At 44.6% G+C, this 26241-nt stretch overlaps 1 protein-coding gene across 13 annotated transcripts in view; it reads right to left on the bottom strand.

Annotated features, from left to right (window-relative positions):
- Positions 1-856: 856 nt before the first annotated feature.
- FOXP1 (forkhead box P1) overlaps positions 857-26241 on the bottom strand; it is a 549916-nt gene continuing 524531 nt past the window's right edge. For 10 of the 13 annotated variants that reach the window (XM_074344464.1, XM_074344463.1, XM_045507078.2 and 7 more), the window contains 7 exons: positions 22025-22226; positions 21841-21920; positions 21156-21257; positions 17376-17497; positions 15611-15680; positions 10852-11018; positions 857-5673 (listed from right to left, as the gene is read on the bottom strand). In XM_074344464.1, coding sequence (XP_074200565.1) covers positions 5529-5673; positions 10852-11018; positions 15611-15680; positions 17376-17497; positions 21156-21257; positions 21841-21920; positions 22025-22226 — 888 coding nt within the window. In that variant the 3' untranslated portion in view covers positions 857-5528. The remainder of the gene's footprint in view (positions 5674-10851; positions 11019-15610; positions 15681-17375; positions 17498-21155; positions 21258-21840; positions 21921-22024; positions 22227-26241) is intronic. The other 3 variants (XM_074344467.1, XM_010970600.3, XM_045507072.2) reach the window with 1 other exon arrangement.

The following is a 26241-nucleotide window of genomic DNA, read 5'->3' as shown; positions in this document are numbered from 1 at the left end:
AGCATCAGCTGGTCTTTGCCGAATAAAAACTGCAAGGTTAATTTTCAAGTCATCTCTTGGCTTGTGTTATGTGCTCTGAATTATGTACGTTAACAGTTACATAGTTACCGCGGTTCGGCCACTTGAAAGCGCTGCTTCCAATATTCCAATTGAATTTTTTAGTCAGAAAGGATGCCCAAAGTAATTAATCCTTAGAACACATACAACAGAACAAAATTAAACAGAAAGAGCAAATTTTTCTAGAGGTATGCAATTTTTAAAGACCTCAAAAATCAAGATGATTTTTTTGGAAATATTTAGTGACGGGAGCTTTCCTGTTTTCTGCACAGAAGGCAGTTATCTACCATCCTTTTTGATAGAATATTTTTATAAAATCATTTGTTCTAATCTCAGCATTTATCATTATATGCAAAAAGATTTCTTGATGAGAATATTATAGACGGTGCATGTTTTTGACATTAGCATTTTATTTGGATGACTAATCTTGCAGATGTGAAATTTTAATGAATTATTCATGAACTTGCTTTCCTCTGAAATTTCAGTTTGCTCTTAATGCTAGTTATTCAATATTTTGTTTTTTTTTCCCCCTCCCTGTAAAATTTGATGAAGGAAAATAAGACTGTGCTTCCCAGAGAGAAAAGGTAGCCTCTCTCACATTTTTTCCCCCCAATTCTCTAAGTGGAGACTTTTCACTTTGAAATCCTGAGGGTATGTGCGTCGGCCCTCCGTGATGATGAAAGCTTTTAGTTAAGATTGATTTTAATTCTGCGTTGGAAGCAGCTGGTGCTAAACCCAAGGCATATGCCAAACATACACTCTCAGCGGGTCAGGAGGGGAAAGAAACTTAGGCTGTGGCGACTTTTACTACCAGTGTGAACAACCAGCGTTTTTATTGCATTTGAGAATGCTATCATGTCAGTAATTAGTACTGACTACACAACAAATTTTTTTTTTATTGTCTGTATCCACAGACATGGAATGATGGAATTACAGTTGATGTCAAGGAATGAGTTTCTTTTATGCCTTATTGAAACAAAACAAAAGTAAAAAAAAGAAATCTTGTTACTGGCAGCACATATCCACGAAGCACCACGCTCACAGTCTGGGGTGTACCAGCTCCCTCCCGGCTTCTGGGTGGCCGAGACCGACCTACACCCCGCAACATGCCTTTGGAATTGGTAAGTCTCATTCTCAGGATAAAAAAGCGAAACTGACTCTCAGAAACATCCAAAATATCAAGAGGGTCTACCATTAGCCAAAAGGTACCCCAAAGATGCAAAATCCTTCTAAATATGTTCTTCTTGCGCTTGGAAACAGAGCTCGAGCTGGAATGTGGAAAGGAGAGGAAATATTTTTGCAACTCTTTTTTTTTTTTTTCTGTCATAAAATAGCTAGTGATTTACATCATATTTTGGGTCAAGAATCCAAGGTGTCTTCTAGGTCGTATGGAAGGCTGGGAATCAGGTCAGAGCGGTCTGAAGGTGGCAGGGTTGGCGGTCACTCTTCCCGTGCGTAAGCCTTGATGTTTCCTGTCACTGCTGGTTCAGCGTACGCAGCGGTAACTTGTCTGACAAGGACACTCTAGAGACAAGTAGGATGGGTCCTCATTCCTGACAGTGCGTTTGCCTGATACAAGGGACTGTCTCCCTGGTGTACGCTTTTCTTTGGGGAAAAAAAAAAGTAACAAATTGTCTGTACATCTTGGCACCTTGTAAAGTTTTCTTTTTCTTTTTTTTATACAAAAAGTTCCATAGCTTTGACACTCCCCATTAGTAATCACTACTTCACTGATAAACTTTGAAAGTGTGACCCTGGAATTTCATCATGCAAAATATTTACTGCAGCAGGAGAAAACATTTTTTAAAACAACAGTTTTTTTTTTTTCCTCTTTTCAAATGTATGAACTTGTTTAAGATAGCCAAGGAAGGCAGTGGCAGGATAAACGCAAGGGATAGGAATGTATCAAAAAACAGATTAACACACACGCGCACGCACACACACACACACACAAAAAAAAAAAAACAAAAAAAAAAACCTGTACAAGATGCTCTGATCAATGAAAACAAGAAAAAAAAATCTGTCAACTATGTTACAATTTAAAAGGCAAAAAAAAAAAAAAAAAAAGTTTGGGAGTTCCTTCCTCCCTCCCACATGTCAGGAAATGTCATCCAATATTCTTAAAGCAAGAATAACTAAATAAAATACATGTGCAGCATACTCTGCAATTCCATTACATACAGTAGTTTTTTTTCCAAAGCTTTTTTTTTTTTTTAAAGTATCGTTAATATAAAGCAGTTGCACAGAAAGCAAAGGTGTTTTGACAAACAGGTGTATGCATTTATTCCTTTTTAGGAACAATACCTAAAAAAAGAACTGCCCTCTGCCCTCCCCCAAAAAAGACAAAGATTCACACAGACACCTCTGGATATATGTACAACATAATAAAGCCCATCCTAAAGAAGAGACTGGAATACCCCCAAGGGATACAGAATCAGAATTGTAAAAATCAGAGTGAAGTTTGCTTGCGGTAAAGCCTGAGAATTTTTTTTTAAGTTGGTTCTTCTGCAAGGCTGTGATACCTGCAAAGATAGGTGAAATCTAATTTTTCTTTTTTTTCTTTTTGCTACAGTCTTTAGACTAAGCATGCAAGACATACGACTAAGTGCAACTGAGTGAAATGTATTTTTTTTAATTTTAATCATTCCCTAAAGGTTTGAACTGAGGTATGCGTACTAACAGTTTCTCATGCTGTTAACTTTACTCATGTCTAGCTACACATGCTGAGAATGAACTAATCTACCAGATTTTTATCCTCTTTTGAATACCAAGCTAACCAGCAACCGCTCCGTTTAGAAGCACAGGGCCCCCTTCCCATGACCCTGTCTGGCTACTGCCTGCACATCATGAAGCTGCCTGGAAAAGTGAAAAAAAAAAAAAAAAAAAAAAAAGTAAGTCTCGAGTGACCACAGACTGCCCTTTATACAGAAAGCAGAGAGAAGCTTCAAAGGTAACTGCCAAAGAAGGTTTTGTACCAAGCTCGGGAGTGGACGGGAGTGTTACTTTTTTTTTTTAAATGAGAAATGCCGACCCAAGCCTAATCTGAAAAAAATCTTTTAAAAAGTAGGGTAAAAAGGAAACATGTTTAAAATACAAAAACACAGAGGATCTATGCCGAGGTGAACCCAAATTAACGCAGTGATCACAGCACAGTCCTTAAACGGAAGTGGCATCCAATCCGGCTTTAGAAAAGAAATGTCTTGTAGAAGGACTAGTATGTGGTCTAGGTCAACTGCAGAAGCTTTAGCTGCTCTCCCTGAACTTGACCTTCACTGTCTCCTTCACTGGACACCCCCTAGGTTTCAGCGCCGCACACTGGTTTTTCTCTGAGATGGTACTCCTTCGTTCGCTCCCTTAATACTGTGTCCTATTTCTATCTTCAATAGCCCAGTAATTTCTCTTTACAAGTTTTGGTCTCTGTAGAGGTACAGAAGGAAAACAAGAAAAAGAAAAAGAAAAACAGTAACAACTAAAAAAAAAAAAAAAAAAAGTAACAACTTTGGTTCCATTACCTACTTGGTCTTCTAAATGTAGTCTATGGTGAGAGAAGCAGTTTTCTTACGTTAGCAATAGCCTATTTCTCATCAATTGCCTCTAAATTCTTTCGCCTCCTTTGATCAACAATAAGAGGATATTTGGCTTCATCAGATAAAGCATAAAACAGAGAACATAATTTACCTTTGTGTAATATCTTTGGTAATTTTAGGAAGAAAAAAAGGTACAAAGCATATAAATTAAGCTCCAGAGGCTCTCCAACTAAAACAAAAGCTACAGCCCTAGATAAATAAGCGAGTGACAGGGAAGGGGGTGCAGAGTGGAGGCGTCAGGGGCTCGAAGGACTGAGGCTGTACTGACCCCTGACCGCCGTGTTCTGCACACCGTGCTTGTTTCCCCAAAAAGCCCAGGGCTGAGATGTGCCCCCCCTGACGTCTTCTGCTGTTGGTCTGTGATCCTGGGTTGGTGGGGTAATATTGCATAACGCACTGACCCGCTGTACCAAATTTGCACATTGGAAATTAACACTGTAGCATTTGCTGAACCCGGTCCTCATTAACTCGCATCACAAGTTCAATCCGAAATCTAATTTGCATTCAAACAGATTAATGCCACCAAGCAGGTCTGAATGGATGTTTCAATTCAGCACCACCACCGCTTTTCAGCAAAGTTGCTCAGGGAAGCCAGCTTTTGGGTCATTTTGCAAACAAAGCAACCCTTGCTGGTTTTAACGACCGAGAGGGCCTGAGGCCCATCTCAACTTGGTTACTCCAAGGAGAGCCCTCCAGGGCCACACTGTCAGTTTAACTACTATGAGATTTTTGAGGAGGTGGGTGGGGGGCTTGCTGCATGTCCTGTGCTGGTAAATGCTGTGGTATTTGTTAAGGATGATGGTAGGTTCCAAAAGAAAAAAAAAAAAAGAAAATCTGTTTACAACCCCCTTCCACCTTCCAATACTGCTTCGTGGAATGAATCTGTCTTGTTCCTAGAGTGTCTCTATTTTTTTTTTTCTGTCATTCATTCTCTTTCTGGCAGGACTTTGCGTCTGGGTGAGAGAACCTTCATGTGTAGAGTGCAGCATTTGGGACCTTTTTTGAAAAAGACCAAAACGGAATGTTTTCTGACTTTCGAGAAAACAGTGGTGATGTCTGAAGGGAAAATGGAATGAGTGACAGAAAACTACGAACGAGAAATGACATTCAGCCTTGTATAATAAAAACACCTATTAACATTCATCACAAGGTACAGAAAACTTTTAAGCCTCCAAGAGGCCATGGGCCCAAATGGAGGCCTGAGGTCAGAACTTAAAATGGTATAGTAGAAGCCAAAAAAAAAAAAAAAAAAAAAAAAAAGCAATACATTAAAAAGTTTGGGATAATTATTTTTAACCCCTCCCCCCAATACACACACAAAGGCCTTCCCCATCCCAACTGGAAGCAAAAAAAAAAAAAAAAAAAAAAAAGGAGTAAAGGCAGTGATAATCAACATGCAGTACTGTGCAAATAGGTCGTCCACTGGAATCCTTGAATTCTGGGCAGAGGCTTGGTCTGCAGCTTAGGTGCGCATGCTCAGTTGGGCGTCCTCCGTGTCCAACGTCGGCAGGACTGCAGTTCAGAGTCCGCTGCTAAAAGTGAATCCGTTTAGCAAATTTACAACACTGATGTTGACTGTTAAGAGGAAAATCCCAAGTACCAAACGAGTCCGTCCAATGCACAGAGTACAAATTCCTTTTTTCAACAAAAAGTAGAAAAATCAAAAATACTCCCAAATGGGATTCCTGATGGCACTAAGAGTTAACACATTTCAGAGTTGTCAAAATGTAGTGAAAAATCCTCCAGACTGTACAACAAATGGAGAACGATTTCACTGCAAACTTTTGACGTGTTTTTGTTTTGTTGTGTGTGTGTGTATGTGTGTGTGTGTGTGTGTTTTTTTTCCCCCCAATCTTCACTCTTGGGGTCGGCCTGCCCAGATGTTCACTCCATGTCCTCGTTTACCGGTTCGTCTTCATAATCTCTGTCTTGGTCAAAATCTGGACTGTGGTTGGCTGTTGTCACTAAGGAGAGCGGCCCTTCAGCTTCCTCTGGATCAAGGGGCTCTTCTTTGACATGGACAGGATGCCTGGAAAAAGAAGATAACCACAGGTGACCACTAAAGTGAATGCGAACAATTTAAAATGCAGTTCCTCACTGGCTCTGGCCACATTTCAAACGCTCAAGGGCCACACGTGTGGGCTGATGGCTGCCATACTGGACAGCAGGGAAAGAGAGATTTCCACTATCGTGGAAGTGCTTTGGACAGAAGCAGGAGTGGGCCTGTCCTCCCCAGCGGTGTTTCTGACCCTCCAACGTGCACTTCAGTTACTTGAATTCAAGTTAAAAGACAGCCTGTGACTCAGCAGGTCTGGGGTTGGGACCTGAGACTCTGCGTCTGTCACAGGCGCCCCAGCGATGCTGCTGGTCCGGGGACCAGACTTTGAGAACCAGATAACAGGCCCCACAGAGGCCTCCTGGGTGGATGAATATAAATCTTCAAGTAATTACGGGAACTAAGGATGTGTAATACAAGGGTGGTTTGGGGGGACCTCTGTGCAGGAGGCTGAGCTAATCATGGCGTGCCGTGTGTTCTGTGTTGCTAGTTAACATGCAGAACCTGGGAAAGAACTCTCCGGAGACCGACCCCAAGCGAGGGTCTGTCATTAATCAACTTCAAGCAAACAGCAAAGAGACACCATGATACATGCTTGAAACTCCAAATTAATGCATATTTTTACAGACTGTCAATAAGGCAAGAAAAGCCCTGCCAGGAAACACAAACGGAGAGGAAAAGGCTCGCTCAACACAACAATATGACAAGAAAGCAGAGCCCCAATCAGAATAATAACGCTGTCAGCTGTAAACAAGGCAAAACACGAGGCCGGGCTGGTAGCGGCCACTGGGACACGCGGGGCTTCGATGCGATCTGCCAACTTTCCCATTATGGACCGGCGCGCGGTGCACCCGGAGGGGCTGCGGGGGAGGGAGAGGTAACCCGCGAAGAAACCACTCAGATAACAATTGAGAAATGTTGTTCGTAAATCATATTTACAACCGATCCTTTGCAAATACAAATTACTTTCGGTTGCAGGGCTTTTGATATGTAAAAGAACCATTCAAGTTAGGGGAAAAAGAAACTGGTCCCGTTGCTGGGACAGAAGGGAGGATTTTTTTTAAAATTGACATTATCAAACATTAGTAATAAGAGGTGGTGCCAGGGATGGCTGCTTTGTGAATAATTGATGATGTATGCAAACCCCAAAGGCCACTGGAACCCTTTAAAAACAGAGGAGTGCTTTTGGACTGCCCTTGACGCCTGAACCTTCAGAAAGCTGTGACTCAAAATCACACAGCCTGGAGAGCATTTGAGGGCAAGATGTCAGGATGTATAGCTCTTAAAAAATAGCTCCCATATTCTTAAAAAATATTTGCAGAACGAAATACACTGAAGTTGTATGTGAGTACATTTTACTAGTTTGGCTCCATCTATTTTTAGTTCTTTAATGGCCCCATTTATTTGTGTTTCAACAGTAAGACCCAGGACCGGCTGCGTACTTTGGAGAGCCCAGTGCGATGTGAACATGCCTTAAAAAATGCGTTAAGAGTGTCAAGACGGACACAGCCGAGCATTGCAGCCTCTCAGCACGGGCTCCTGTGTGACTCCGTCCACCACACGCCTGGGAAGGCGGCGCTGGTAGGATCCCCTGTATTCTTTTGGGAAGAGTTAGATGTATTGATTTTATTCCTTAAAAGAAACAATCACCCAAAACCCTAAGTAAGGTAGGATTTTTTTTGTTTTAGTCTGTCCTTGCCCACTTGGGGCCATATTTTTCCATATTATAAACATGGCGGGAATATGGAGATTTTGCTCCCTGTACAGTTTTAATTTTTACGGCTACATGAGATTTCAGTGTTAGTAGTGGGCATTTTGTGACTGTCTTGTTGTGGCCCCCTTCCCCTGGTTTTTTGTTCATAATACAATGAGCCCTTTTATCCGTTAATTGTCCTGCTTGTGTTGACCTGCCTCCTTAGGGTAAATTTCTAAGCATGAAATTGTTGGAGCAAAGGCTCAAACATCTTGCAGATCTTAAGATTTCTTGCGATATTAATTTCCAAAGGAGAGCTGTCAACTTAGACTCAACCTCATGAGCACCGAGCGTTGCTTTTTAGAAACACCGTGTTGCTCAGCAGGTGCAAGGTTCAGCTCAGGTCACCTGGAGCTGTGTTTCTTGGACTACTGACCATGGTGAACACGTCTTTTGTGTTTTGGTTTCTTAGTTTCACTGTTGAGAAATGTTACTTCATAAAGTAGCTCCTCTTCTTCACTGACAACATGGGGTCTAGTAACAATTGGATAGGAGTGTTTCTGTGTGACATTTAGCCTGGACTGAGATCCAGAGGTGTTTCCCTGATCAACAATCTTCCTGTTTTCATTTTTTAAAACTATCAGTGGTATTGATCTTCTCAGGTTTACAAACCTGAATCTGATGACCAAGACGGTATGAGGCTACGAGTGGGAGGGGTGGTGGGACCTAGAAGGAACTGAAGAGTCTTAAGCAAGTTCTTGCTTTAATAATTTTAGACTCTGACAAATGTTTTGCTAGGCCAACACACAAACCACCACCCTCCACCCCAAATCAGATATATTTAAACCCCCCTGCAAAGTACAGCTCACATTTAGAGGATATTTGGTTTTCCCTTGAAATTTGCAACCAATAACATTACTCTCCGTCCCAAAGGCACTGGGGTCGACCAGCCCGTGCGTGGTGGCCCAACTCCGGTCAGTGCCTGCTGCCCAGGGCTGCCCAGCAGAGGTGAACTGCCCGGATCTCCTGCGTGACAACCTGACACTGCAACCAGGTTGGACCTTAAGGCTTCTTAAAACTCCAGAGAAAGGAAATCCAGCTTCACGGCATTACATGACACCCACAGACCCCCGTGTGAGACGAACACAGTCACACAGAAGCGCGCAGCACTTCGGAGAGTGAAAGAGAACGGGTCTCCGCGCGAGATCCATCTCAGGTGAGCTGCAGGCCGCCGAAGGCACTGTGCTTTGTGGGCGCCCAGTGTCTCTCCTAGGACAGGGAGCCACGAGGCACCTGCACGGCAGCCCTGCCCCCCCCCCCCGCCTACCTCTGAAAGGGCTATGGGTGGGTACCTGCAACAGCCCACGCTCCCCTCCCTGCGTCGGAGTGCTGCTTTTCTTCAGCCACTCTGGGAACGTAAGAGTTGCTAACTGAAGCTGGCTGGGGTTTAAAGGCGCTGTGCTCTGAGGGTGTGTGCACAGCGTGGAGTATTTTGCTTTGTAGCTCCTTCAGCTCCTATCCGGAGAAAAGTGCAATGCCCCAAAGCCATAATTATGGGACTTTGTAGTGCTTCGAGAGAGAAACTCGGTGTAGTGGGATCTGAGTGTTGCAGAAAGGGGAAGCGGGGACAGTCCGACTGCAACATGGGACAGCAGGCGGGCAGCCTCACTAACGGGGGAGGGGGGTCCTTTAAGCCTTGCTGTAAACCTACCGGCTGCATTTATTCCAAAAGAGTCGAACAGTTAAGAAAGAATTTGCATCACAGCAGGGCAATGCACACTGGACAAGAATGAAAAATGGAAATGTGAGGTCAAAAAGTAACAGTCTCTAACATGGAGAGGAGGCACAGAGAGTGTGCTATGGACATAGAATTATTTTTAGCCAACTGTATAAACCTGTGAGATTTGAGTCACAAACAGTATGCTTTTGGATGTTTGGATGCAGAGTCTCTTAAAAAAAAACCTGGTAAAACCTTCATTTTATTAAAAATTATTCTGACTGCTGTAAAATAAGGTTTCTAGTAGTACTAGGGTCAACTCAAAGTTTTAAATAAATGAACCTGGTAGTAGCTGGACCTCGTACAGCGACATTAGCATTGCTCTAAGCTGCTGTCCGAGATTGCTATTCAGAGATAGTTCTTTTTCTTTTTCCTACTGATCCTTTGTTACTACATCACAGGAACACACATCAGCTAAACCTCGGAGCTGCATGGAGACCACGAGGAGGCGGCGCTCTGCCACTCAGTAACTCCAGGTATTCCTGCTCTAGTGAGTGTTTCTTGAAGTAGCTTATGTACCAATTTACATTCGCTCTGAACTGCCTTACTGTCTTCGTAAGTACTCTCGCCGTGACCGTGACTTAATGATCACGAGTGCAATGGTGAAGTCAGCAACACCAGGTCGCTTGAGGGATGATGTGCGGCAGGTGCTGCCTGAAAGATAAACCCAGGCTTCAAATGTTGGGGAGTAAATGCTGAGATGGCTGATACCAGTTTATAACGATTATTTTCATCTTTAAAGATGCTCTTCGAAGGACTTTGGGCATGAAAATCAAACGGTAAATAAGCAAATTTCAGATTCCTCCAACCCCCCCAATTATCCTCACTGGCAGACAGCGTGTCTCCTCTGTTGTCAGATGCCACTTCCTTCTGTTTGCTGATTACTACAGGTCAGGGTTTCCAGGCACTGGCTCCAAGGGAGAGGCTGTCACTCAGTAAGCATCCCCTGCAAATCCTATCTGGGATAATGTGGTTCCTTTTCTCTTTTCAACTCTTCCTGGGAGAGAGGGGACTTAGAGTCACCCCGCCTCCCGGCCCCCACCCACCCGCAGGGGCATCGTGCATGGCCTGGCCTGTCCTGTGCGTGTCCTGGTGCCACTTCCCGTTCCACACGGACCACAGCCGCCCATCACTCGGTTTGGTCCTACGCATGCTCATTATACTGCTGTCTGCTGCTATAATGCTCCTATTAATTTTCCTTCTGATATTTTAAGAGCAATCTATAAATCATGCCGCCTTTCGTTCATGTCATCATTAACACTTGGTAATAACGCTCTGGCGGCGTGTTCGTGACTCCGCTTATCACACCAGCGAGTAAACCCGCATCCTTTCCCTCCCTGCTCAGGTGCAGCACGCCCACAAGGTGGACACGTGGTGACCCTGGTCCCCGAGACGCAGACCACTTTTAGGAGGAAAGCTGGTGTGGCCAGAGATGACGAGGAAGGAGAAAGGAGGCAGCCCACGTGTCACCCATTTCATGGCTGTGTGCGCGCAGAAGGCTGCGTGAAAGGCCTGCGGCTTTTATGGGAAAGTCAGTAAATGGTCCTTTTATGTGCGAAGCCAGCTAAAAACTTGCAGAAGCACCCACCTCCACCTGGGCTCTGGGAAAGCAGCAATTACGAGACGGGGTGAGAAGCAGCCATGGCAGGGCTGGCGGGGACCGGGGGGACCCAGTACTCACGCAGCTTGCAGCGGGGATCGGCCCGGGCTGCTGTCGCTCTCGTTGCTGTTGGTGTGTTCCATCGCCCCGTTCAGCTCTTCCCGCATCGCGCTGGCCAGCGTGCCTAGACTGGGGTTCCCCATGGAGGCCGTAGTGTAGAGAGGTATACTGTTCTCAGCCATCGAAGCCTGCCACCAACCGAGAGGACAGTGATGAAGACGCGGGGGGGGGGGGGCACAGACGCAGGGCAGCTACTCGTTCTGGCTGCAGCCAGTCACTGCCGGTCTAAGTTCATTCCAGCAGGCTGGGCAAATGCAAGGGTCTAAGAGGTGGAGGGACACAGGCACCCGTGGGGAGGGAGGCGGGATTGAATGAGAGTAGAGTCGAGTCACATGGTGTAGACAAGGCTATCTTGTAATGAGGTTTCTGTCTGCTGCCTCTTTTCAGGAGGAACTGAGTATTTCCAGATCACGGGGAAATATAATGGAATTTTCATTCCTTTATCCACTTGGATGACTCCAGTATTGGATATTCAAGATTTGATCAGATTATTCTGGCTGTGGAGCTCACACGTATGAGGACTTCCATAACATTTATGTCTTAGAGTCTTCATAGGTAAGGAAGACGCAATAGAAGTGGGATCAGGTTTCAGCTCCCCCCACTGCTGCTGCGCTGGTGAGTTTGAATCTTTGTAGCGTGCTTTGAGATAACTGGTTGAAGGGAACTCTAATCTTCCAGGCTTCTGACCAACTGACTGAAGGGGAAAAGGAAGCTGTAAATCGTATTTTGGGCTCAGGTGACAGAGCGGCTCCAAGGGAGCGTCAGCATGGGAATGGCAGCAAAAGAAATGGTGACGTCTATACGGTTGGATCTCTCCTCTCTTCAGTCGAACCTACAACCTCCTGCATGGTAGCCCTACACTCTACCCCTGACCTGCAGCCTCTCTCAAGCTACCTTACTTCCCACACACTCACCTGTATTTCCCCCAGCCCAGGGAGTGTGCTGGGTTCCAGGTTCCTCAGAAAAAAATTAAAGTTCATTTTTACAGTAATGCAGAGTCCTACATGCCCTTCTCTGTTGCTATGTATGCTTAGGAAATTTCCCAAATGGTCTGAATTAACTTGGGAGTCTGCTTTCCCCACCAGACTTCTCTGGACTTGATAGACGCTGAACCACTCTTAGGATCAAGGGTTGCAACTCATTCCTCCTTTTGCTGGGACAACTTTGGAGCGTTTTGAAAAGCAGGTAATGAGTTAACACGTGAACAGTTTCCCTTCTCATGCATGTATTATTATTACATGCCCAACTGAAGTCGGAGCAAATTTCTGCAAAGTAATAAATACACAAACAAAAGCCATAACTTGAGCTTAGAAGAGCCACACCTGAATTACACTAAAAAGTGAGCTGTGTGAAGGACATCATTGAAATGAATTTTTTTTTTTTTTTAAAAAGAAAGACTTCACTTTTATGAGGATAGTCAAGGGGGAAGAGGTAACATAGTGTTTCATGGTCAGTTGTACCTCTGCGTCCATGGGCTAACCGACAACCTCACGACCTAAGCAGCAGCTGTTCCACTCCACGTGGCATTACGGCAAGGCCCAAAGTGGCCAGAATTCTGCCCTCACCAAACTGTCTTCTATCGCTGACCATTGTGACTAAGGGAAAGGAGGAATGAGTTGCAACCCTTGTTCCTAAGAGAGAATCAGCATCTATCAAGTCCAGAGAAGTCTGGTGGGGAAAGCAGACTCCCAAGTTAATTCAGACCATTTTGGAAATGTAGAAAAGGTATGCAGGACTCTGCATAACTGTAAAAATGACATTTGATTTTTTCTGAGGAACCTGGAACCCAGCACACACCCTGGGCTGGGGGAAAGAAAGCTGTGGGAAAATAAGGGAGCTAGAGAGAGGCTGCAGCTCAGGGGCAGAGCGGAAATCTAGCACGCAGGAGGTCCTAGGTTTGATTCTGCAGCCAGCACACCTTGCCCACTGCACCTGTCCGCGGACACCCCGCACCACCAAAGCCACTCTCCTTGCACACACGCCCTGTACTCTTCCTTCTACATTGACAGGTTCCCTGATGGCTTTTACGATTTCGGCTTCACATTTAGCAACGACACATTTAGACTCTCCACAGGTATCCGTGTCCTCCTAAACTATCATTTGAGAGTAAGGATACAGTGATTCTGGGCAAACTGTAATGGACCATAACTTCTAAAAAAATCTCATAATCACCCCATGAAAACCAAAATCCACAAATAAGATCCACAGAAAAACAAAACTGGGTGAGAAGATAGCTTGACCCCATCATAGTGAAAGTTAAAAAACCAAGGCAAAGGAGGCCCCAAAGCGGAGGGGCCTTCTTCCCTGAATCGCCACAATGTTTCTCTGAGGCAAACGATGAAAGCAACCAACCGGAGGTCAATGTCTAAGCTAGAGGTTCCTTTTTTCTTTGTTTTTTCACTTGATGACCACTTAGGGCCAGGTGGGTTACCACCTCTATAGTGGACTTAATTTTCAACATGATCCTGTGTACGGTACGTACTTTCATATCAGACTGCTCCTCTGTCAGAAACGTGCAGAGAGGCCCTAAGTCCCATCAGTCCTGGAACACTGACCACTAAGTAACTAACTAACTAAATAAATAAAACCAGTCTATAAATACGAAGCTTTATGGTTACCCTTAGTTACTTCACTCTTTCCGAGCATAATGCAGTCTGTCCCGAGGCCAGCGCTTTATTTCTGTAGTGGGCTCTGCTGTCCTATTTTCTGTATCGTACATCACACATTATGTTGCTCTCGTCATCTTCTTAAGATGCTCCACTAGTATTTTTACTTGCCTTGAAAAATGCAAGTGGGCAGTAATGGAAGGGAGGGCCTGCTGGCTGAAGCTTTATTTAATTCGCGCAGCAGAACGTTGTCTTAGGAGCCCGTCTCCTCACCAGGGCTCCAAACTCCAAGAGGAGACGAAAAAGAGCGCTCCTCAGATCACCCCTCACCTCCTGATGGCTATAACGTGTTCTTAGAAAATGGCAGGAGAGTTTGGGGCTCTCACTGAAAATAAGGAGGGGTGCCCAAAACAAATGCTTTAGAGCTGCAATGTGAACAGTTCTGGAATGACAAAGCACGCTAATTGAAATTAGTCACACAGCGAAGAGAATCCAGGGGACGGACGATCACTGCGGCAGTGTGGTGTGGTTTTTTGTTTTTTGCCTTTCCGCCTCATGAATGTAAAATGTGCTTGTAATCTTAATACTCTTCCAGATAGAGCAGGCTTTAAATTCACACTTCACAAGACTCCAGGGAAAATAAGTTACTAATGAATGGTATTTACAGTGGCGGCATCTAAGCGTGCTTTCGTTTGCTTTTCTAAAGTTACTGTGTAAACTGCAGTAATTAAAAGACATGCAGAACGTAGTTTCTCCGATTAACTTTGGTTGAGGCAAAAAAAAAAAAAAAAAAAGCAACAGCAAAAAACTGACTGATGACTGAAAAGCCCAGTTCAGTGAATCTGCCTCTGAACTAACCCTGCACGAGGCGTGTCGTCCAATCTTGAGAGCTTTAAGGCTCTGCTGCATCATCTGGGAAAAGCCTCATCCAGGGCGCAGGGCCGGCGCTCAGCAACTATGCTTCCTGACTCATCAGAACCAGCGTTCCCATCATCCCTGCCTCTTCGCCCCACTCTGTTCCCGTAATGCCGAGCGTCGCAACCATTTTTTCCCGCAAAGGAACTGTCTTGAGACTTTTGCTCCTCAAGCTGAACGCTCCCCTCGTGACACTTCCCCATCTGTCTGTGGATCGTGGCGCTTTGCAGGAGCATAGGCACACGCTGCACAGGTCTGTAAGGCTGAGGATCACAGACGTCAGATCCAGCTGTAGCCTCTATCGTTTAAAGCTTACTAAGATTCCTTTAGCCTGTGGTCTAGAACAATCTAGGGAGAGTCAAATTCAGACAGGACCATTGGCCAGACTGAACCCCTGAGGGGCTGGAGGACTACCGGGCCCTGTAATGGGGCAGGGGGTACTAGAGAGTTCTCTGCGACTCAGGAGGCGACTCTGCGGTTTGGTAACTGAGACGCGCCCTAATTAAAAGGCCTGATGGATGCCAGAGCGGCCCTTGTAACTCATATTTGGGTGGTAACCTCCCTCCTCGTCAATACCGGTGTCTTCATCCCCCGGCAGGGCTGGTTATGTAAGGAGGGTTTGCAACAAACCTTCTGCCTGCGTGTTACGTAACCTCCAGCAATCTGCTAGAAACCTACGGAGTTTTCTCAAACACCTCTGTCGTGTGAACAAAAACAGTTTACTTTCCCAGAGAGAACCAAGCCCGCCCTCCCCCCTCCCGCATGAAAAGATGATAAAACAGACCTTAAAAGAAGAAGAAAGCTCTGCTTTCTCTTTAAACCCGGGAACAATAGAAGGTCATGTGACACACTGGCCTATCATCCAGCACATTAATAGCTGTGCTAGAGTAATTACACTTGTGGTATTTTTGCCTCAAGTGAAATTCTGAAATAAGAGGATGGAAATTATGATACTGCTGATAAATATTAATAAGTGAACTTTTAATTTTTTTGCCACAATATTCAAAATGCTAAGCATCTTGCTAATGCTGAAGCAGCCCGATGTGTTTGCCTCCAGGGAGTACGATGCTTTGTGCACTTAAGAAAAAAGTTTAACGGAATTAAAATTTAATATCTAATTAGAGCGAGGCTAATATATTTTGAAATGAGTGGGGGAGACGCGCGCCTCTGCCCGGAGTCGGGACGGCCGTCAATCTTACCTGTAAAGCTGCATTGAGAGGTGTGCAGTAGGCGTGGCTGCTCTGCATGTTTTTAATAAGGGAAGGGTTACTGTGTAAGAGAAAGACAGAAACAACGTTAGAGGCAATCAACCCCCGCCTTCCTAGCTAAGACTTGTCTTAAGCTTGCTGGCATCCTTCCAAAATCAGAAATGTCCCCCAGTAACAAAAGCAAAGCCAAGTGGGGTTTCTCCCCCTCTGCTGGCTCCATGGGGCTGTGAACAGCTCTGGGTTTGAGAGAGACTGCTGTTCAAGGAAACTGGGTGTAAAATTCCGGAGTACGGCTTGGGCACTCCCCTCCCTGGACAAACTCTGGTCTCACAAAATAGTGGCCTGTCAGTTTCCCGTAGCTGCCCCTGACTCCACCAGGAAGACAGGTGCGCTGGGGCCCTGGGCCGAGGGAACTGGCAGGGCCTTGGCTCTCACGCCGCTCCAGGATTTGGACTCTAGGGTTACAGCTAGAGGAATGGCACCGTGGCTCTTAAGAAATGGTCTTCAAGGCTCACTTATTGCCAAAAGAAGGCGGAGAGCGGGGTACTTGAGGTGCCACTCCTAAGGAAGCCAAGGTGGGCTGCGGTCTTTCGGCACAGCCAGATCTGGGGGCTACGCGGGTATCTGATGCTGTGTCCATTCCTGACCAAATGCAGACAAGCTGCTATTTTAACAGAGTCTCTAACCAGGAGGAATGAAAACACTCAATAAAAAAAAAAAAAAAAATTGCACGGGAGATGCTGAGGGAAAGGGTGGCTTCCAGTAGGAAACTACCTACTTTAAAGGAAGTAGCTGAGCTGTTGTCAATTTCATCACTCACTGTGCTACATTCATATGGTTATACTGAGTGAGCCACCAAGGAGAACTTTATCCAATTAAATCCACATTTTAACTCAAAGGAAGGGTTCCCTCTTTACTTGGAGGAATATAGGGTCACGCAAAAAGCACTGAGTTACAGGGTCCCCGGGAAAGCTGCGGGATCAAAATACAACCAATCTTTGCATTGAAGACGTCAAAAAAGCATTACTCAAGGCACTGGTTCCAAAGAGAAACGAGAGAAATTAACATGTACAAATCACACAATTTAGTTCCGTTGCGGAAAGCCGTGGCACTGCTACTTGGTGAAATGCAAAACTATCATGGGATGAGTCAACCATGCAAAGCCAAAGCAACAGCAGAAACAAAAAACAAAAGCAAGTAAAGGCTCTTACTGTGCGACAAGCTCGTCAAAGTTTTCATCGGGGCAGTATTTGCGAGGACGGCCTCGTTGAATATGGCGGCCACGTTTAAACTCTTCATCATCAACTGTCCAAAAGGACCCAAACTCATCCTCTACTCTGATAAAGCACTTATGCAGTGAGAGGTTGGTGCGAATGGCACCCTGGGATAGGAGCAGCAGCAAAGGAGATGAAGTGGCAACAAAAGGAGACGGGGTTTGGGGCAGAACAGACATCCAATACAGGGAACAGGAAAAAGAAAATAAAATGCAATAAGCATAAGCAAATGGTTTGTGAGGGTTAATATGCATCGCCACCTAAAAGCTACTAGCATGTGATGCAACAAAGACCAGCAAGCAGGGCAGGGGGACTGGCGGGCATACAAAACAGGAGGGATGAAATGCTTTTTTGCTTCCCTTAACTGAGACAACGTGAAACCGGTTCTTTGGTCTAGCACCGTCTAGCAGCCAAAAGCCTCTACGTGACACTGGTTAGCACAATCCAAGCGAGGCTAAGAAGTTCAAACATGGTGGACGTACCCACTGATCTTTTGTGGCCTTCGTTTTTGGAACTCTACTTCATCCACTGTCCATACTGCCCCTTTAACGTTTTCTACTCGCACAAAACACTTGTGAAGACTAAGATTATGACGCACTGCATTCTGCAGCAAGTATAAGAGAGAGAACATTGACATTTTCCATAAGAAAAGACTCCAAAAACAGCAGTACATTCAGCCTCACAGTCCACATTCGTAAAACCCTCCCCAAGAGCTGGCGCTCCCACCCCCGTGCGTGACCGACCAGCTTGTGGTTAAGGGTGCCTCTTCCGAAAGCAAAAAAATTTTTTAAAACCCAGAATTATAAATTAATTGTACTTTGGTGTTTTTGTCAACTCTCTTGTAATAGTTAACCAGAAGACGTACTTTTTCATAGGCATATTAGCCCCCAAATAGGTTTCACAGCCAAAAATCCCAAACTATCGTTAATATGACTTCAAAATAAGGAACCAGGTAAAGCATGAAACCGTCCCTCTGAAACCCACTCACCTCACAAAAGGGCAACTTATTAAAAAAAAAATTTTTTTTAACCATTAAACTGATAATTAATAGTGTTAAATACTTTTTTTTTTATTCTTCAGTTTTGGCCTTTAATTCCTTCGACATGTTTTCGCAGATTTATAAAGGAGAAATTTACGCTGCATTTTACCATTGAGAGTATCACCTCCAATAGTTCACAGGATGGGGGAGGGGTGTGCGAAATGATCCCCAGTGGACGGATATCAATCACCAAGCTACTGTGAATACATACAGCAGGTGGCCCTTACTGTGGGCAGGCACTCCACTGAACTGAGGACACGCCAGCGGACACGGGAGGAGAGTTCTCAATGGCAAAATGATGACGCTCTCGCGCTTGATGGTTCCTGCAGACCCGTTTCTTGGTTTCTTTTTTATGGTTAAAAGTCACTTCCAGTCACTCCTGAGCTGAGACCCTTGACATCTGTCCTCTCTCAGAAAGGAGGATCTCGACTCAAGGGTGAAGAGTTTCTGATATCTTGTCTCCTGAGCTTCAGGAAACCCTACAACCCTGCTGTGGGACAGTAACAAGCATGGCTTCCTTTCTTTGGTCCTCCTGCATGAACTTACTGATTTAGACTCAAAACTGGACATGACGATCTTCCAGAGAGACCCCTGTCAGTGACTGCCAACTTCCTTCTTGTAGGGACTGTGGTGGGGGGCATGGGGACAGGAGAGGTTGATGCCTGGACCACACCCCCCAGACCACGTAAATCCTTGACTCCATTTCAGCAACGCTGCTACTGCTCACACACCTGGTACTCCTCCCCTTCGACCACCTGCAGTACTTCCTCTCTGAATTATCCTCCCAAGTGGTGAATCTTGATGCGAACAGACTTTGGGAGGTGTTTCAGTTTTTGGATGATCACCGTTGGTGACTCCATGAGAAGTCAACCTAGAGACTAGTGATTTTTGTCTGAGATGGAGTGTTTAGAAGGTAGTGAGACAAGGTTTATTACGTGGCCTGACGGACTGGTCATGAGGAGAATACACAGGATCAGTTCTCCAGGAATTGTTGAGCAATGTCAGCATAACTGAGGTGGGTCCAAGACAGCCGGGGTGACTACAAAAGGGCACCCCCTGATTCAACCAGCTTTGATGGGTTGACCTCAAAGCAAAACAGAAATCTCTGGAAAATGTCTGGCATGTTATCATGATACCTGGTAGGACACATGTCTTGCCACACACATTGTACTCTGCTCTTTAGATAAGCATTTCCTCTGTCATACTGCACACAGGCAGAGGATACAGGATGCTAAGAGTCTGTTGTTACCTCCTGGAACAACACTAAGGAAATTGAAATACATACATAAACCCAAATTTCCTTAAAAAACTCCACAGACAGAGCACGTGTACACACGGGACACCTAACTGGGAAAGAAGTCAACATTTCTCCACATCCTAATCACTGTCTAATTTTTTAAAATAGTATCAGAATGTACAGAACTGGAAAGATCTGAAAGAAGCCATGTCTGAAAATAAAGGACTGTTCTCGGTCTAGCTGAACAGAACAGCCCAGGAGGTCAAGATGTAAAAGTCAGAACTTCAGTTTTGTTTTCAAAGATTGCACATCCAAGCAAAAGCAACTAGAAATGGAGAGAGCTCTTTCTTGTCGTCACTTTAACTGGGCGTTTCGTCTTTCGTCTGAGATCACTGTCCAAATAAGGCCACGCAGAGAAAACTACACGTGTTCGTGAGTCAGTAAGTACTCCGTCTGGGATTGTTTATGTGAATGACACTTTTTCCTACAGTTTACGAAAATGAAAAAGTTAAATATGAAGAGCTAAGCCTAAGTACCGTATTCGTAACTGGTAATTATTTTCAAATTTGATCACTTGCTGTTTTATAAAAGGCAATTTGAAGAAAATGTCTGCTTCGTGCTTATACTTCCTAAACCCTAAAAAGCACCTGCAGTGCAGCTGAAGGTCCTTCTGTGCTGCATCTCCCCAAGGCAGGCCAAGGAGGAGAGGGAAGACGGGGAGCATGGTGCCTTCAACGCCTACGCGTCGGAACGGAAATAAAAAAAGATCATTTGGGCCAGAATAGATATTCACGGCTCTGTAAGATTGATGAATTAATTCTATGGTTATATTCACTTTATTTTAAAATGCTGATTTATCAAGAATGTAACAGAGGAAATGTCTTTTCTGTTTTTGTTTTTCTCCTATATAAAATTAAGCATGTAGCAAGGAAGACATGTATTTCAAGCAAAGTGTATTTTCCTTGCATCTTGTAAGAAATCCCTATCACATGTGTAATAACATTAAAAATATCCTAAAATATTTGCATTTTAAATGCTTCTAAATGTTTTGGAATTGAAGGATTATGAGAATTCTAGGTTAGTAAAAAATGCAAAAAAAAAAAAAAAGATGACAGATTGTACCTGTCCCTTCTTCTATAGCAAGAATATTATAAACCAAGAAACTGACAGTGGGAAAATCCAAAAGTTGGTGAGGGCTAAATGGGCTAAATCTAATACAATGGAATAAATACTAACAGAATATATGAACCCATTGCTCAACTGAGACAGGTGTGTCCTGCGACCCCAAGCCTGGCCGGGGGCATCCCAGGTGGAGCTGCTGAGTTTGACCTGCTTTATGGCAAACGCTGTTACGGTCATTACATGTTTCAGAATTTACGTCTCTCCCCTAGAGTACCTATGATAGCTGAAGGGCAGTCTCTTGACTTTAAAAAAAAATAATAAACATCGCTAGTACTTGGAAAGAAAAAAAAACCCAGTAATAATATACATTGCTAGTCCTTGGAGTGCATAGCTTTTTCCACTAACTAGGTTAAATTAAGGAGCTTCTATCAAACCAGTGAAGGTTATGTCATTTAACTAATCATTTCTCCAGGTCCCTAACAGTTAAAAAAAAAAAAAATGTTACCTATGCATCTCTGCAAATATTGTTGGTGTCTAAAAGACCTAAAAGCACGAGGCTTGTAAATATAAGACAACCTCAAAACGTAAGCAACACTGTCATCTGTTCCTTTTCCCTACATGTTCCAACCAGAGAGAGACGATTCCACTGGCTGGTCCATCCGAACATCTGAGGCCAATGTAATGGGAGTCTTCCGCCCCCAGCAGTTCAACCCCGATGCAGGTATTTTCTCAATCCAGCATTCCTGTGCATTAGACTGTCCGTCCAAACGACATGAATGTAACTTACAATACCTGCGTTTTGCCGACAACACACTCCTATGAATGACCCGATCCAAGACCACACAGGCCCGCACGGAAGCTTACCTTCCACGTGGCGGCATTGCGTCGGAAGTAAGCAAACATTCGTGTGAACCAGTTATAGATTTCATTTAGTGTTAGCTGCTTTTCTGGAGATTCGAGAATGGCCTGCGAAGCGAACGTTAACAGCAAAAGATAATTTATGACCAAATCAGCAGAATTGTCAGGGTACCCTTTCTTGAAAATATAACCGTGATGCCGAGCTAAATCCTAAGAAAGGCTTCACAGAATGATCTAAGATGAATGGTTGTATTTACCAGTTCAATAGCAGAATCCAAAATGGAATTATCTAACTGTTTTGAGTTTTTATTTCTGTTTCCGTACAGAAATATTAATTTATTAGTCATTCATAAAGCAGAATCAAAGAGAAATGCAAAACATTTCACTAGCTGATTAAAGCTCAGTAATTATTTAGAGCTCAGATTAATTCTAGGGATCAGAGATTACTGTAGCTTGTGATAATTGACTTGCCATCTTTAAACAGGCTCATTTTCACTGTTGTGTGAAATGAATTTCCTAATAATCACATCGTATTGTAATACTTAATCAAAAGCAATTATGTTATATATTGCAGTTTTAAAAAACCTTATAGAAAAGGTTTTAGCATGCTTGCATACTAAACGGTTTTAAATCTACTTCATCAATATAAATACCTTCCGGTATCACTGCACACACTGTGCTGTTTACTTACCTGCCTAATTAAAGATGCATATGTAAATGGTGGTCTAACTTCCGCGTTCTTATAAAATTCTTGGTTCTGCGCAATATCTGCTAAATAAGAATCATTGTCCTATTAATTATCACTTTTTAAAAAGAGGCTGGTCTGCAAGAGCGGCCGTCTACAATTCCCCGTGAGGCAAACATGGAGAATCTACCTGAAGAAATGGGCACGTTGTACTTGTCTGAGTACCGCCTGCGGATGGGTCCCACCGTGTGCATGCTGGTGGTGGTGATGACGGAGGGGCCTTGGGTGACGGGAGTGATGGGGGCGGTGGGGGTCGTCGGAGTATGAGGTAAGCTCTGTGGAGAAGCCTCTGATGCAGATTTGGAGAGTGTGACACTTGACACCAGATTCAGCTGCGAGAAAAGGAGCAGTAAGACCTTCAGGAGGACGCGGCAACACTCCCCCCGCCGCCCCCCGGAGCATCTGCAGTCCCGCAGGGATTAGAGCGGGGAGGCCTGGCTAGTTTTCTTTCTCTAGGAAGATGTTGACAATCAGCTGAAAGAGGAGCTGAGTTCCTACGTAAAAACAGTACACCGAGTGGTTGGCTGAAAATACCTCTTGCGATGTCCTACCGTCCTGTTGTTCAGAAGAGTGTTTCCCAAAGACAGTTCAGTAAGTCTTTACAGACACAAGAAGGGGTTACCCCGCCTAGTGAGCCTGAGAAATTTGGGGTCAAAACATTTCTTTCCCCATGCCTTTGCACCCTTTCTCACAGCCTGCTCGGCCTCGGAAACCTCGAAGAGGGAGATGGAGCCCTGGGAGCACCAGTGAACACACCCGCTGGGGTTCACTGGGGCCCACCTGAGCTCTCCAACTGGGACGAGAGAGGAACTGTTTTTCCTTAATTTTCATAAAAAGTAAACTGCTACTTAGATAGCCACGTGTACCCAGTGGCGACACCACACTGGACAGCCCAGGGAGACGCGACCTCAGCTCCATGCTGCAACTTCACGACACAACTACCGTGAACAGGTTTGGCCCATGACTCGTCTTCAGAAGAGTGGCAACCATCCTGGAAACATTCGCTCAGTTCCATGACTTGGCACAGACTGATCTTTGAAAGCTTTAAGTGTAATGTTCACTCAATTCTAGCAAATACGGGATTGGAATCTATTAGCTTAAAAAGAACATGGCACGTGAGAGATCTGCACCTGTACAATTTTTAAATCTTCCTTCCAATTTCAGATGTGTCGTAACAGAGATGGAATAATCTAGTGCATCCAGTAAGAGAATAAATACTATTTACTTGAAGTAGAAGAGACGAAAAGCACCGCGTGCTGCTTGGATCCTCCTTTCTATTTCGCCTTCCCTTTGAAGTGCTTCTCTTATTAACACTGGAAAAGAATGAGTTTGTCCCCCTTTCCAAAAATTTGTTGTTACTGAAATGTTAAGTCTGGCTACGCTGAAGAACTCGGTTGTTTTCAACATAGCTGTTCTGGATCAACTGTAACGACTATCTTAGAAACTTGTAGCTGCCCCAAATCTAAGAAAGTCCAGCAAAGAAGGCTTCTTTGGTATCATTTTCTCAAACCAGATTTTAAATCACATAACACATTGTCTGTTTCACCACTGCCAACGGTGCTAAGTACAAGGCAGAATTCGTGGCAAGTATTAACAATGAGGCTCCTCCAAGATCACCATCAAAGAACAGGTAAGAAGACAGTTCCAATTCGTTGGGAAGAGTCAGCCCTACTCACACCCTAGTAATGAGAATGCTCAACCATCGTTGAGGAAAGATTCATGGAGACATGGAAACACGGTGCTGGAAACCGAATGCTGGGTTGCCCGCTTGTAGCTGGGCTTCCCTTTTTACCCCTCCCTTGAAATGCAGACTCAGCCAACACCAGACCTCCCCACCCCGACCCCACACTCCCCTATGCGCTCCACCCCCCACAACCTTCATGCCTGAGAAGAGCAAGCTGTGGAGATGGCATCCCCTCTTACAAACCCCCCAGCAAGCCGGGCAGATGCCAGGAGCTGCTTTTTCACTCGTGCTGCAAACTTGACTTCACGACACACATTTGCATACTAAGTGCTCACAGTCCAGTGTAGCGGCCGTGGGATGGAGCAGAGCTGAGAAGGGAGGCCTGGGCTGACCTCCCCTTTGCTCTGGGCCTTAATCACTAACCAAATGCAGGAACAGTCTGTATGAGCATTGGCCCAACGGACGGGTCAAGGAAACTAGCGCACAAAAGGCAAGGGCTCATAACTATCCAGCTTTTAAAATTCAGACGCTGTCAGACCTAAGAATACCAGCAGGCTCGGGAAAGGCATGGACACCATTTGTAAAAATCCTGCTGTAAACCACCTGCCACTTGCCTGGTTTCACTTAAGTCTCACACCACCACTAATACTTGAGACGTTAGGACTCATATTTTACAGAGAAGCAAACAGAGGCTCACGGGAGATTAAACCGCTTGCCTATCACAACCTGGACTCAAAACACACACCTGTGATCCGAGGCCCTTTGTGTCATATTCTCCTCACGCCCAGATGATGGGAAACGCAAACACTAACCAGGTGCATTTTTCTGCATGCTCATTTTTGGAAAGGATTCAGGGAATAGCTTTTATCCCTGCTTAAAACTGACAGTCAATAAATACTTCCAAGCAAAGATAAGGCGCTGGGAATTGAAACTACAAAGCCAGGAACAGAACAGGCAACGGCTGCCCGTGAAGGGCTTACCATCAAATGCAGACACGGATCAAAGAAAAAACAGGCACAGTGACCACAAACAATTCTGAGGACTCACTCTGCTTCTTGGCTTTGCTTTTCAGTTTAGGAACATTACCCTGAACACCACGGCGTTATTTAAAACGTAATGAAAATGATAATATAAATACAATGTCCTCGAGAAATATGCACGCTCCCTTCCAGTTCTGGGAGGATGATCACTGAGTCCACTGGGCTCTAGTTAATTGCCAAAAATCAGAAACTCACAGGCAGGTCCCCGGGTACGGGTACGAAGTCATAAAACGTGAAAAGAATGTCATTCTTATAGCTTTTGCAAAGGTCTTACCACTTGGACTGTTTCTACGGAAAAAGCGACGAGAAATAAAATCCCTTGCGGGTTCACATGAGCCACGGAGGAAGCTGAATTTTCTGGAGGCTGTTGAACTGAGGTAGTGAGTGGAAATAAACACCAAGCCAGGAGAGAGCAGAGAGGGGGGCTTACCAGGCTTGACAAACGACACCGTGATTCACACCCACTGCTGGGCTGTCTCTAATAAGCCACAGAGGAAGCAGCCAATCTCAGCTAATTACCAGATAAAAATGTATTGTAAGGACTCTAATTAGGAGACGCGGACGGAGGTGATCTAATGATTAAATGCTGCATTCGACTGACCCCACCGTCGATGTGCAGTGGTGCAAGATGTCACTGGAATATTTTGTACAAACAGTCATTTTATTTCGAGGAGGGGAGGCAGTAATATTTGTAATGATGGCTATGAGGTAAACTAATTAAAAGACAGTTCCTAGAGGAAGAGGGTGGCGGAGAGCAGCTGTGGCCATTCCAAAACCAAGTGCCAAGTCTCAATAGAGGAGCTGCAGTCAAGTGGAAAATTTCTGCCTGACCTCTGCCCTTGCTATTAATTTGCAGGAAAACTAATGACACATATACATATTCCCACAAAATTGTTCTAATTGCTAATTTGCCAAAGGAGCCCAGATTCCAAATTAAACATGACTGGAGCCTGTGAGGGAAGAAAGAACAAAAAGCTGCAAACTCCAAACAGAGGGTGCTTTTGCCTCGCGAAATCATCTGAAGGCTGAACCAACAAGTTAATGAAATGTCAACCTTGTCAAGGGCTATAGAAGTTTCTTAACTTTTACACTTTTGTTCGCTGATCACATGCTAGTCTTGATGAGAAACCATCTTCGGGGAGGCAGGTCACGAGGGAGAGAGGACACGGAGTGGGGGAAGGTCTCAAAACCAGGCTCTGTGTTCAAACCAAACCTGCTCTCTTAATTAAGGTCTCTCTCTCTGAAAAAAGTGGACCCACCCACCCCCCAATTAATTATCGGCTTAGAACAGAATAGCAAACCGGGAACGGTGAGGGTTTGGCTTGAAATATTCATCTTAATTGTAAACTATGAAATCTTAATATCATCATCAATTAGAAAGGAAAGCACAGGCCCCCTCGTGTTTCTGATCGCAGTGAAGGTTGGAAAAGGTAACTTTTTCTGGGGCACGGAGCAGGAAGGGACTGGACTGGGAGGGTTTCTTTTCCTATTTTTCTTATTGTGTTCATTTTCTGTTTAAACAGAAGTTGCTATGTTTAGAAAAGTTAGTAACTCTGATATTTTCTACATGGCAAGTTTCCATCATGTGATGATTTCAGCGAAGATAATCTCTTTGAAACTCCG

The sequence above is a fragment of the Camelus bactrianus genome, chromosome 17 (assembly GCF_048773025.1).
Source record: "Camelus bactrianus isolate YW-2024 breed Bactrian camel chromosome 17, ASM4877302v1, whole genome shotgun sequence".
Taxonomy (NCBI): domain Eukaryota; kingdom Metazoa; phylum Chordata; class Mammalia; order Artiodactyla; family Camelidae; genus Camelus; species Camelus bactrianus.
Note: the sequence above shows the minus strand (reverse complement) of the source record. Positions and strands in the feature narration are given on the sequence as shown.